General features: G+C 41.5%; 1 protein-coding gene across 1 annotated transcript in view; it reads right to left on the bottom strand.

Annotated features, from left to right (window-relative positions):
• The window catches only part of dpyda (dihydropyrimidine dehydrogenase a), a 112,066-nt gene that overhangs the window by 4,848 nt on the left and 93,142 nt on the right, over positions 1-14,076 (bottom strand). Inside the window, exon 20 of the mRNA XM_030768357.1 lies at positions 9,517-9,696. Coding sequence (XP_030624217.1) covers positions 9,517-9,696 — 180 coding nt within the window. The remainder of the gene's footprint in view (positions 1-9,516; positions 9,697-14,076) is intronic.

The raw sequence follows: 14,076 nt of genomic DNA, 5'->3' as shown, positions 1-14,076 counted from the left end.
GCCTGCTTGTGGCAATGCTCACCTCAAAGCTAATGTAGCTGATAACAATCCAAAAGAATGGGATTTACGCAAATGTGAAATTAATTCTTTCTCTTTCAAACTCTCCCTCACCTTCATCTCTCTCTCTCTCTCTCTCTCTCTCTCTATCTTGTGCGATTCATGGGGAGCTAATTTGATGTGAGCATCACCCAGCCACCCCATTATCGTCACCCACAGCTGGTGCTGAGCCGGGTGAGCGTGGGGGGGTGGGGGGTGGGGTCGGGTGGCGAGGGAGCGGAAGATGGGTGGTGACGACCCCGGATGAAAAGCGAACGTGCAGTCGGCCGCGACGGCCAAAAGGTCCGTTTTTTCCTAGCATGTGCTTAAGTGGAGATGTACCTGCTCTCTCTGATTTCCTCTGATTACCATATTCATGACAGTTTGGAGAGAGAAAATGCCACACACACACACACACACGGCTACCCTGGACATAGAGGGTAAGGGTGGGGGGGGGTGGGGGGGGGGGATTCACGCGTGGCATGGCAGGCAGTTTGTCTTCAGCAGGGCTGGGGACAAGTGGGGCTGGCGCTCTGAGCTGCTTTATGGAAATGGTGGGCGTAACGACGTGACAACAGGACGACTCACTGCAGCTGTGTGGAAACGTAATCACACGCAGCAACCAGCCTGTCCCAAATTCATTTCAGACTCCCCGATACCGACCCACAGAAAAACTTACAAACCATTACTCTTGTGCAGTGTGTCATAACGGCTGGGGGAACGTGATCAGTATTGGTTATTCTGAATTTTTTGCTTTTTGAAGAGAGTTTACCCAATCAAATTACCTTCTCAGTACCGGACTGAAACAGTTTTGTGTATAATAAAGTGACAGTAGCTTTAAACTGTCCTGAAGGAACTACACATTTACGCCAGGAATCAAGAGGATAACATACAAAGTTTACAACTAAATGGTCTCTTTGAAATGTTCAGTGACCAGTTTCAAATGTTCAGATTATCAGCTTTGTTTTCAGGTTTTGTTAATATTTAATGTATCATGACCCTTTTTTGTGTACTAAGGGTCATATGTATAGATAAACACACAAAATGACTATTAGAGAAATATAAAACAAGCACACAAACAAAAACTAAGGACGTGAGGAATATTGAGAGCAACAGGCTAGTGAAGGTAGATTTTTATATGAGATTTTAGGGAAAAAAATGTTGTCACCTCCACTCATGTAGTCTTAAAAATCTCTAATAACCAGCTGTGGCTTTGAGGACACACGCAGACGGCTGTTAAGGACATGAGAGATGTCTTACAAATTAGCCAAACAACTTGACAACTGAATATCCAACAGCTCCCTGTCCACCCTTTTCATTTGGTCACGAGTTTCACAGGTCTTAACAAAAAAAAAAAAAGAGAGAGAGAGAGAAAAGTGCATTAAAAATCAATGAGACTTCCGCAGATGGCTGACAAACAACACATTCACATTTCTCTGCTACAGCAGACAGGTGCGGCTGACATATGTCATCTTCCAACCAGCTATTTATTTTAATTAAATTTTAATCAATTTATTAATTTAATTTTAGTTTCATAATGAATACATTTTTGCTTAAAACAGAAAGACAGCTACATACAAGATAGGACAACTCTGTGGTGTATAACAACAACTAAAGACCCCTGCATATACAGAGTACCCCAGAATCACACATATGATGTGATTTCATTTGTATCATATACTGTGTGTGTGTGTGTGTGTGTGTGTGTGTGTATATATATATATATATATACACATATACACATACATATATATGTGTGTGTGTGTGTGTGTGTGTGTGTATATATATATATGTGTGTGTGTGTATAGGACACAAGGGTAACACACACACACACACACACATAGTAGAGTGTGTGTGTGTGGAGGTACATATATACCTCCATTATTTCAAGGTAGCAAGTCATACATTCAGCATAATGCATTAATTATGGTGTATTAGATATATTACATTAGTAAGTCAATTATTTAGCATAAAACATTAATTATGGTGCCTTAGCTGATGTCCCTGCAGGTTCCGATCAAAGACGTGATCAGTGTCTTCTCTGGTTTCTGCAGCTACAGTCAGGGCTGTCATGCCAAAAGATGCAAAGGAGAATTCAAAGCCTTACTCACAAGGCCATTTACATGAAAGAGAGGCATAGTTTCAAAGTCTGAGCGGGTGGGAGACATGCGTATTCTGCCATTTAGTCCCTCCAACACAGGCCTGTTCCAGAGTGTCTCTATATGATAAAAACATTATGGCTTATTGCTTCCTCAAATGTACATTGCCATTAAGAACAGACATCAGGTCATGAGTCTATATGGGGGGGGGGGGGCATAAACAACCCCGAAGCATAATAATTGTGCGATTTATCCTCACTAAACTACAGCAGTGAGCCATAATTAAATATGAAAACTTAAATTTATCTCGCAGTGTTCAACCCTCATTAATTTAAACCGGGGACAGCACAAAGTCCTAACCCAGGCACAGTTATTCTGCTCTCTCTCTCTTTCTCTCTCCCTCTTCCTTTCTCTCTCTCTCTCCTGCCATCCTCCCTAACCATTACAGAGCATTAAAATGTATATTAGGCTCTAAGCCCATCACCATAAACCACAAGGAGAGAGGGAATGCCCAGGGAGGCCATGAATGAGAGAAACCCAATGCTGGGCAGAGCACAAAGAGGTAGGAGACACACACTTAGGCTCATTAAGACAAAGCAGTCTCTCTGTGTGTTCTGCATGATAGCAGCCTGGTTTGTTGTGTAATAATTCAGGGCCTGTACACTGAAAAGTTGCCTGAGCGGCTGGGTTATGTAGGCTTTAATGAAAAGTACAGGGTGCCACCGTACTGCACGCCTGCCAAGTCCACGTCTTTAGCCATCATACCAACTCCTCCTAATTGGACGCAATGTTTTCCTCATCAAACAAAACTACACACAAACACACACACACAAACACACACACACACACACACACGCACGCACACACACACACACACACACACGAATACAAATACTGTCATCAGCATGAATTGTTTATGTGTTTCACTTGTTACGTCCTCCTTCACAAGTTGTAAATCATGAGTGTGGTGTAGAAGCAGCAACAAATAACCCATTGCTACATCTGCCTTCATAAATTATGCATCCAGAGAGAGGCCTGCTGCTGAACAGGATTTACTGTCAATACAAAACGCTAGCCTACCGACAGAAAATTATCACTTCGACCAAAAAAAAAAAAGAAAAGAAAAAAAGAAAAAGAAAAATGGATGAGCTTGTAGCACCCCTCAACTTTCCTTATTAATACCAACCTGCAATTAGATGAGGAAAAAGTGTTTACTAATGATCACATCATCTTCTCACTCACTCCTAACTTTGTCTGGAGCTCAGAGCACTTGCAAACACAATTAACACACAAGCTGCAAGAGCTTGGGCCTCTGGAAGTCAATTAGGCTTCCTGATTAACGGGACACTTTCAAATGATCAACTTCATCTGCAAAAGAACAAAACATAAAAAACAAAACAAAACAAAAAATAACTTGAATTATTCTAATAAGTCACACACATATGCTTACTGACACCAAAAGTAGGGCAAACCCACTTGACAATGTCAGAACCAGATCTCTGCTTAGTTCCCTAAAACTATATGCACGCGCACGCTAGCGCGTGCACACACACACACACACACACACAAAGCACTCACAAGACACAATTGGTCGGCGTGTTGGGAGCCCAATATGAGAGCATCTAATGAAAGAGCCCATAGAGTAGGCTGGCCTGCTTGGCAATAACAGTTTATCTTCACTCTGGCCACACTAATGGGACAGAGGGCAGCCAACCCTCTTTCTCTGTTAATATGCTCTGAAGCAATTCGCTAAACTGTTCTCCACAGACCGGCCTCACATGCTCACAACTCTACACGCAAATGATTCCATATGTCACCCTGAACAAACATGATTGTAATTGGTCTATCAGAGACAAAGTTTAAAGGGGAACTTCACTCTTTTTGACATATGGTTTCATTATACCTGGGCACTTGACTGTATTTCAGATGGGGTTTTTTTTGTTTTTTGCTTTTTGCACTTGCTTTTTTTGCCTTTTTTAAAAAAGGTTGTCTTTGTAATGATTAAAATGCATTCAAAATCACATCAGTGGATCTTTACCAACAATTCTGCACTATTAGACAGTGAACTCCCCCCAAAATCTTTAGAAGTCAAAGCAGGGGCGTCGGAAGGGGGGGGGGGGGGGGGCACTTGCCCCCCCACTTTTAGCTCTCAGAATATCTGCGTTAATCAACGCCGTCCACATTATGCCAAAAAACGGAGAGAGAAGTTAACCATCGCAGCGGTAACTGTGCTTGCGTCTAATGTACAGTCTCGTTGATTTGTACAGGTAGATATCTTTCTTTAGTTCTGGCTCGTAAGCGAGGGACCTCATAGCCAGCCCAATCCACATTATTTTAGGATTAATGTTTGACTCCCCGTTGTGATGTCACTCTGTACCACCAACCTATTTTATGCCTCGATCGCAAGATACTTAGCGTGATAATGTTTAGAAGGGTGAAGCTTACGCTAGCTGTGCATTGTGTTGATTTGGGAAATCGCATGTCAACAAACGCACTTGGATACCTGGCATGGCAAACAGTCAAGAGTTGTCATAACCTATGTCTGCATTCATTCAGTAATATTTGTTTATCTATATAAACCTACCTAGCCACTCCATCACTCAGTTTGCTAAACTCGACAAGTTAGCATTACCTTTGTGTTCACACAAAGGTTACTTCGACAACATATGACGCAGTCTCCTTAGTCTAAAAAAACAAACCTGTCGATCTCTAAATTAGCATACAGCAGAATGTCTGAACCCACAGAAAAAAATGAGAGCTCTCGCAAGCCAAATTATCATTCTAGAAAAGTTAAGAATACAACGTGACTCGGAGGATCTAGAATGATCTAGAATGGATGTGGAATGGATTCTTTACTTTTCAAGAATGATAATTTGGTTTGCGAGCGCTTTCATAAGGCTCTAGCTCTTCATCTCCGGGGTCTGCATTTTGACAGGTTTGATTGCATCAAATTAGAAATCATGAAATTACAATGTGGCATACGCTATAGATGGTAACGCCACTGCCTTTAGGCTTCCCGTTTCTGTCTCAAACTGTGGGAAAATGGTGCATTTAGATGCCCCCTGACCCCCCTACAGGTGTGGGTTTGCCCCCTCATCTTACCCCCCCCCTCCATGAAACGTTCTAGTGCCGCGGAGTCAAAGGAACACAGATAACTGAAAAGAAAACTATTTCTAACAAGCATAGGGTTATCCTAATTGTAAAGTATGCCAACATAATAGTTGTCTGATATATGTAAGATTGATAGCAGGTGTGACCAAAAGCACTTTTACTATTAGTCTTTAAAGAAACATTTAAATGTATGCTTGCCAAGTCAACCAGTGAATCACAAAGTTACACATTACAGTTTCACTAAGTGAAAGAACTGGTATATATTGGTCCACTGAAATAAGTTTTGAGAAAAAATGGATTAGCTACTAAATTATGAATGGGTTAATATTCAAACGGGTTCAAGTTCATAATTGTTTGAGTTGTGGAAAGGCATAGATTTCTACTACGAGAAACGATTCTCTACAATAAAAGCAGAAAGTTTCAAATTCACAGACTGACATCTAAACACAACAAATAGGACTGTTTCATTGCTTGCAGTAAAACTAACTTATATGAGCATGACTTATATGAGCATATATATCCAATTGTAAAATCTAGTTTCATTCTGTAATGAAAAAGTGAATCACAAGTATCAGGTTTATATTATTCTAATGGTCTAATTGTAATGGATTCAAAGTCTTTGCAACTTTAGCACCACCCATTGGCTGTTCTGAGCCGCCCAAAATGTAAACTGAAGCATTTCTTTACTCCTTACTGCTTTGTGGAAATCCACAGATCTGAACAGTTTACATCTCTACCTGCTCTAAATGACCTGCATCAGCTAATCAAGGTTTGGTAATTAGAGTTAGAGTTGAACCAGGTGAATGAGAGCAGAGAAACACCTATAAAGTTTAATGTTTTGGGCCCACTGAGCAGGACTAGGAAAAACAACTTTATATTACAGCTCCCTGCAGTTCAGTTGAACAAAGGGACACAAAACATGCACCTTAAGAGTGCATAGAAGATATTTCTTTACGAGAAAAATCTTTTAAAAATTCTAAAATGAAAAACAAGAAGATGAAAAAATATGTTTTAAAAATACACAGTCGTGGACTTGCGTACATTCCCACACAAGCACTCACACACACACACACACCACACGCCGTCTGTTCTGCCTCTCTCCCTGGTCGAGGCAGGTGGTTGGTCCCTTTCAGCGCGGGGAGCCCAGAGCCGTCTGTCTGAAGGCTTCATTACCTGCCAGGCCACAGTGCTTAGCGCAGCCGGCCAAACTGCTATTAAAGAGCCTCCATGCCGCCCACTGGCTACCACCGGAGACGCCCGCGCTCCCACTCCCCCTGTTTGGCCTAACTGAGGCAGGAGCCAGCGCAGGGGTGGGCAGCCCGGTCGCCAGCAGAGACACGGCGGGAGAGTTCAGAGGGGCACACGGCGTACTTCTCCAGGTTTCCCTATCACGCTGAGCCAAACTGCTTTCTTTCCAGCCAATGGCACACCTGCTGTACAACCCGCCCCCCACCCCCACCCCTCCCCTCTGTGTGCAGAGTTAGCAGAGTCCAGCAGTGCTTGTGTAGTTTCATAGAATCTGCAGCACTGCATAAGACATACTCTCTCTATATATAAAGTGCAGATCGGTTTGCCTCAATCCCAACATTTAATCAACTTCTCAAAGATGCTTTTCTCATATAGATATAAATCAATGATGAAAAATTCACCACAGAAGGCCAAATTTCAAGATTTACGGTGAAAAAACAAAAAAGAAATAAACAGACATCAACAAAAATTGAGATGTTTTTGTATTTTTTTTTAAATAAACGATACGCTTTGTTCTATGCCAGCATTCATTTTAAATGAAAACAAAGAGAAGAAAAAAATCTTGTTTCATGTTTATCAGTTATGGGTGACACACAGTAATGATGCATTGTGAAAAATGGAAAGCCTTTGAAAACAGGTTTGTGGAAACAGAAATTGCAAGACACACTCCTGAGCATCAAAGAAACGCTGCTTATCCCGGGAGATAGGATGGCTTGCTACAGACGCTGTCCATTTGAGACAGCGTGCTGACTGTCTGCGTTAAAGCGAGAAAGAGAAAATATGTCTTTAGTTGAACACTCCTTTAGGCTTGCCTTTATCAGCTGCCAGTCTCGTGAATTGCTATGACAGTGACTTTCCTGCTGTTGTCCTCTCTCTCTCTCTCTCTCTCTCTCTCCATGTCTTTTGAACTCTGGAGCTATCAAAACTGCCTTTTTCTGTGTTCTTGTTCTTCTTATTATTCTCTGTTGCTCACCATTTCTCCTGCTCCTCTTCTCCATTGCATGCTTCTTCTCGAACTGGCCTTACCTCCTCCTCTCAACTTCTGCCCCTTCGTAGTCTCTCTTTCTCTCTGTCTGTCTCTCTCTCTCTCTGTAGATAAAGTGTGTCTGAACCAATTTTTTCCCTTTTTCAGTCACAGCGGTGCCTCACACAGGTGAGCTTTCAATCACTTTGGGCTTCATGAGAGGCCAGTGTGAGTCCAGGGCTGACAGGCAATATCAACCATCCTCCTCATGTCCCCTCAAACCACAACTCCCTGAATACTCTCCTCTGCTCTCCTGGATCTCCTCCACTGCATTTTCTTTGGATGCCGCATCACGTGTCCATATGTCCATTTTTCTCCCATTTGTTACAAAACGAAAACGGGAAGAAAGTTAATAAATAAATAAAGGTTTTTTTCTTTTTTTTTTGTACTGAACAGAATCCAGCTGAAATATAGTAAAATGTCAAAGTTGAATGTTTAGCTGAAATCCCCTGCAGTAGACAAGAGAAAGACTTTTTATTTCTCAAGTTTAAAACAGCAGAAGTAAGTCACTGTGTTCAGAGAAGCACATGTCTATCGTTTTTTTGTTTTTTTTTTATCTGCGAGTTCATGATGGAGTGCGTTTTTTTTTGTTTTGTTTTTTTGTCGAAACCTTCCTGTGACCCATGCAATGAGTGACTTTTCCTTCTCGCATGTCACTACGCCGCACGTATGGGAGCGGATCCGAGCCCTCGGCTACGGGGGGACATGTGGGGAACGCATCTCCGTGTCCGCGCTGATATTTCTACATGACACCACACGGCTTCACTTTCCGTCGTTCCGTAGCCTGCCCGTTGGCCCATCCGGCCTCACGCTGTTGTTATTGTTGTCGATAGTGCAGACAACTCCGACAACAACGTCCTGTCGGCATGGAAATGACTCACACTTATCACTCTTCCGATACCGCTGTCTTTCCCTTCATTTATTTCTTCATTCCCAGGCCTCTTGTTTGGCATTAGCATATAAACTGTTGCCGTTCACCATAGCGCAATGTAATGGCCTTAGAGACTGCGCGTTAGCGGGTTGGCGCATTTGAAAACATGCGCCTTGCTTCAAAGACTTTCTTTGGCTGGTGCATTAGCAGAAAGACTGTGATCTGATAAAAAGCCTCTAATTCCGTGCTTTGAAAAGGGACTTTACTGAAGTTTGCTCATTTACATGTCGCCTAATATTTCTTGTGCACAAATAATAAGTGAGATTACAAAGTGTGGAACGCACATGCAAAATTACAAACCATTGAATGCAAGAGCAGCGGCTTTTGTCAAATCTCATTTTCTCTTTCTATATTATTACTCTGCTACTGTTATGTAAATGTAGTAGGCAAGAAAAAAGGCGGGAAAAAGTTATGGCACAAAAGTGAACCAATTATTTTGACTACAAGGCTAGACTGTTTTATATTTCAGCTAGATAAGATCTAATACCATCATATGACTCTTTCCTCCAATCTATCATAGATTTTTTTTGCCCTTTTTATGGCTTTTATTGCTTCTGGTATAATAGGTACTTTGACCTGCACTTAGTTGGTTGGTGAATTTGGTCATTTGGTACTACAGACATATTGTAATAGTAAATCACCAACATAAAAATCTGACCTCATTCAACAAGTTTTCTTCTGGCTTTACAAGGAAAAAAAAAAAAGGAAAAAAAAAAACAAAAAAAAAAAACTCTATAAGTGGAAAACGGGCTTGTGTTTCAAGGGATGGTGCAATTATGACGCAAATTCTCCAAGCCGCAAATCACAATGTAACACAAATGGAGAGAGGAGCGACCATCCGAACCGTGCTAATGTGGTGTTAATGAGTACCTACACTGTCTCCACTGGAATTATAGTGCGCTGCTTTAATGGACAGTGAGAGGCCTATAATAAAAGAGATAATACAGAAAGAATGAGGGAGTAGGTGTGAAGGGCAGAGTGAGGTAATGGTCGGGTGCGGCTTGGAGCCGGTGGCATTGGCGGGATTTGGAAAAAAACAAAAAAAAAAACGACTGCATGTCACTCACCTTCCCTGCCAGCTCCTCCGCGTGGGGCACGGCTTTGCCTTTCTGGTGGCGTGGGGTGGGCGGAGACTGGCCGTCCCAGTCCCGTAGTTCCTCGATGCTCTTCAGGTAAAGCAGCGTTTTCAGTCCCACGCAGTAGTCCTCGATGACAGTGAAGTCCTGGTTCTGAACAGCGCTGCACACCTGTTTGGTGGAACACACCCACACACGTGCATGCAAACGCACAAATACAGATAAGTACATAAACACACACACACACACACACAGAGAGACAGACCCAGACACAGGTGCACACAGACACAGACATACAAAACATAGATAGAGAGGGAGATGTTAAAACACTATCACACAAAAAGGCACTGAAAAAGGTAAGAGAAGACAAACAAAAGATGGTTTTAAAAAAAAAACGTTGCATGAATACATGACCAGAAATACTGTAGGTGACCTTTACAAAAATAGAAGGGAAAAAAAATATATCTATATATATATCTATATATATATATATATATATACACACACATATATCATACAGCAACTTGATAATGATCAACCTCTGTGAAAGCCCAGTAGTCAACTGCATCAAAATCCCCTTGCTCAAGCCCTTTCAATTGGCTCTTACTCTAAGCTGCAAGTATCTGATCTGCATCACGCGCAGGGACCCTCGCCTTTGTGTATGTGTCTCTGCCACTTCAGACAGGAGTCAGAGTGAGTCTTAAGGCAGAGAGATAAGATGTTTTTATCGCTGACTGCCATCTCTGAACTGACAAGAGTCCGCCGAGTCCGTAGGCCCGGCGTCAGCAGATTAGTATTCAAACGCACGGATAACGCACGGAATCATTACATGACTGAGCTGCAGGACCTCCTGCTTTTTTTTTTTTCTCTCTCTATCCAAGTTTTTCTTTTCTAATCTGATATCTTTTTTTTCTTTCATTTTTCCCCCCCTCTCTTTTCTGAAAACAAATTGACAACAGTCACAACAGAGGATTTCTTGGGGGGATGCCGAGCTGTGCTGTGTCAACTGTGTATTTAAAAATTAAATCTGCGACAGAATACCCCATGCTGAGAAAATGGAGGCATTTATTCAAACTCCCCCATCTCTGGCTCCCAGATATGTTTTCATTACCATTCTGATTTGCATAAAACTTGTTACACCGCTCTGTTACACATACAGTCTCTACACATGCTGCCTCTGAACAGCGCTCTTTCCGAGACGAGCAAACACAAACAAAGCAGAAATCAATCTGATATGTTTCTGCTTTGATTTAATTTCTGCAAATACAAAATGGCGGGAATTTGCCGGACACGCGGTTTAACGACCGAGTTGTAATTACGTCGGGGTAATAGAGTACATGTATTTGAAAGAGAGAGGGACTTTGTTTTTTGGGTTTTTTTCTAAGCGGGGTGGGTAAAGGACAGAGGAAAGGACTGGGGATTCTGTTTAGGATAGAGATAAAAGCGGTGGCCTGTTGAAGGAGAGTAGAGGAGAGGTACGTGTGTGTTTCCATTAGCATCAATATTCTCAGCTGTGAGAGAGACAGCTAGGCCTGATCCAACAGAAAGAAATCGAGTGTGCATTCAACGCAAGCTGTGTGAGAGAGGGAACGTCATTTGCGGCAGGACTTAAATAAGAAAAAAGGAAAAAAAAAAAAAACTTGCGTGGTTCCTTGTGGCGTTTTAAATTTAAAAGGAATCACATGTTACACTGAGCAATGACTAGACTGAATTGGACACTTCCTCTTCTTCTGGCAGATATTAAATGAACATGAGAGCTTAGGGACACTCTGTAGAAAAAACTCCAACCCTGTTCAAAGGATTACTCAAGGAAGAGGGGGGGAAAAATGGACAAATGAAAGTGAATGATAGTATTAATAATGCTAAAGAGGGATAAGAAAAAAAAATGTTGATCTTTTGATGGGTGGGACTGTAAAGTCTGGGCCTTGTTGTGACGCCTAGGAATATGTCCATTAGAGCCTCTCATTTGGTTGGGAACATCAAAGGATTGATGCCTTGGCACAGAGCATTTAGTGCTAATGTAGCTGACTCCTGAAATAAATCGAAGTGAGAATTTCTAAGTAGTTTCCAGGCAATTGAGACAGCAGGTCCTTTTTATCTGCTCTGAAAACTGTGGCTGTGCATTGATTTGAGCTCCTTCTGAGATCTCAAATGCTTTTAGATTCCCCACTCCAGTTCTCTCTCTCTCTCTCCCTCTGCCCCTCTCTCTCTCTCTCTCTGCTTTATAACTTTCTTTGTCAGCTCTTGTATATCCAGTGATAAAATTCTGGAATTTAGCAGAACACAATCTTCCCATAAGAAATGGAAACTAATTCAGTTTGGCGTCCAAATGTTACGATGATTATGCATGAAGTCCTTGTCCTTTTGATTTGTGCAGTATGACCAACATGCCAGGGGATATTAAGCACTGATATTTAGGTAAAAAATATCAGGTAAAAAAAAAAAACAAAAAAAGAAGCTGTCTGGAAGTAAGAGCAAGTAAATACATTTTACAAGTCAATGAACATGGGCAATTTCTTTTGTTGATTGAGTCCAGTTGGGGGGGGGGGGGCTGTACTAAATGGGAAGCCATAACCTTTTCCCTTTGTTTTTTTTTCTTTCTCTTTTCTGTCACAGGAATATGCGGTGCTGCTAAAATCGATATCTTAAGCACTATACAGACTGCTTGTTAAAAGCCTGTTTTATGGTCTCGCATTTTTTCTCTCTTTTTCTCCCCACCCAAACAACCTTTCTTCCTTTTTTTCCCCCTTTGCTTTCAATTTAGAAGCATAAAATCAAACGACAGATTCTTGATGTTGCCCGAACACAAGTCATTTTGGTTACCCGACGATGGCTCCTTTATCGCCGATTAAAACCGTTTACGTGCGGTGGGGAGGGCTAAAAAAAACCAAACAAAAAAAAAAACAGCATCCTGGGTCATTAAGACAAAACTGGCTCAGCCATTTGGTGAAATGCTGCTCCGTTGCCTCTGCAGGTAAGCTAATGAAAACGCCATCCAAATCTCCTCTTTATTTAGGTTAAATACAGCAATAAAAAAAAAAAATCAGCCCACAGAGCCCTGTAATAAAAGATGAACAAACTCCTTTCCATTGAACATTTTAGGTTTGCTAGTGTAACATCAACTCTTTTCTGCATTCCTATCTGAATGGTGACAGACACTGGAGAAGGGCAAATTCCTTTCCTGCACAAACCCGAAAAAGTCAATAGGTAGCGTATAAGGAAGAGAAATGCCCTCAAGAGTGATTGCAAACTTGTGTGTTTGGTAATGAATCAGCTAAGGAGTATTGATCGACAAGTGGATCACATTAGTTCAGCGTACGGATCCACTGCTCTGGCAAGGGCATCTTTAGCTATGCTTGTAATTTGCTTTCCGCTCAGAGACAGTCTCCATCAAGGGAAGTCTTTGGGCTAAACACTCTACACACACACACACTTATGAGGACACGCACCTACACACACGCACGCGCACACACACACACGCAGATGTAGAAATCTTGTTAAAACAGGATGAAAGGCATCTTAATTCTTTTCAAAAAGTCTTTTAAGTCTAACTTTACACCATATGATGATTTGCTTGTTACACGATAAGCCCTGGGATTGTATGAGTATGAGGATGAGTACTGAGGCCTTTTTAAAGAGTGCATGACAAAACTCTCAGATACAGCCATACTCCCCCCCCCCCCCCCCCCCCCCCCCCCCCTCTTTCTCAAGATGTCAATGCAGAATATGAATGGGCTTCATTATATTGTTTGTTCTGGGAAGAATGTGTTTGATGTGACTAAGGATCAATGAGATGGATTGCTCTGACACAATAGCACATGTAGCTTCATCGGTGTCGCACATACAGTTAAATGCCCACAACCTTGATTCTCCCATTCAGTCCCTTACTATAACCCTTTGGTTCTGACAACAAGACTCTTTGATTATAACACACTAAAATAAACAGTCCTTTTTTCCATGGCTATTGTGAATTAAACATGCTTCACTCCCTTTTGATGTTGTTTTTTTTGGTATACAGAATGCATACAGAAAAAAAAAAAATCTCAACTTTGTTGTGTAAGTCAGCACAACAATGAAAAAAAAAAAAACATTGAAAGCTGCTACTATCACAAGCATTTGCAAGGTCTTTCATTATAACAAAAGGTTGCCATCTGTGTGTGTGTGTCTGTGTTTTTCTTTTTTTCTCTGTGCGTTCAATTTCACAAAGCGGAAAGTCTCGAAGTTATCAAGGAACAAGCACTTGAACCCTGAGGTAAACAACCGGAGGCTACCCAAGACATTTCACTCAAATCCAGCTTTAGGTAGGAGCTTCATGTCTCTGACAAAACTTTTCATTTTTGACACTAACATACACTTACTTTTTCTCAAGAAGGCTGCATTATAAGTAGTAATTACATTCTGCAAGATGAAACACAAATGACGGCTTTACTAGAGAGAGAATTTGTAATTGAAGGAATTACGATACCATCAAGGAGGCCCTTTTTTAAAATGTAATTAAATTTTCATTATAATTTGGCAGTTAAACCTCTGGATAAACAGAGGAGAAAAAAA

This window comes from Chanos chanos, chromosome 3, assembly GCF_902362185.1.
Source record: "Chanos chanos chromosome 3, fChaCha1.1, whole genome shotgun sequence".
NCBI lineage: Eukaryota > Metazoa > Chordata > Actinopteri > Gonorynchiformes > Chanidae > Chanos > Chanos chanos.
The sequence above is the reverse complement of the archived record's forward strand: the minus strand, read 5'-3'. Positions and strand labels throughout refer to the sequence as shown.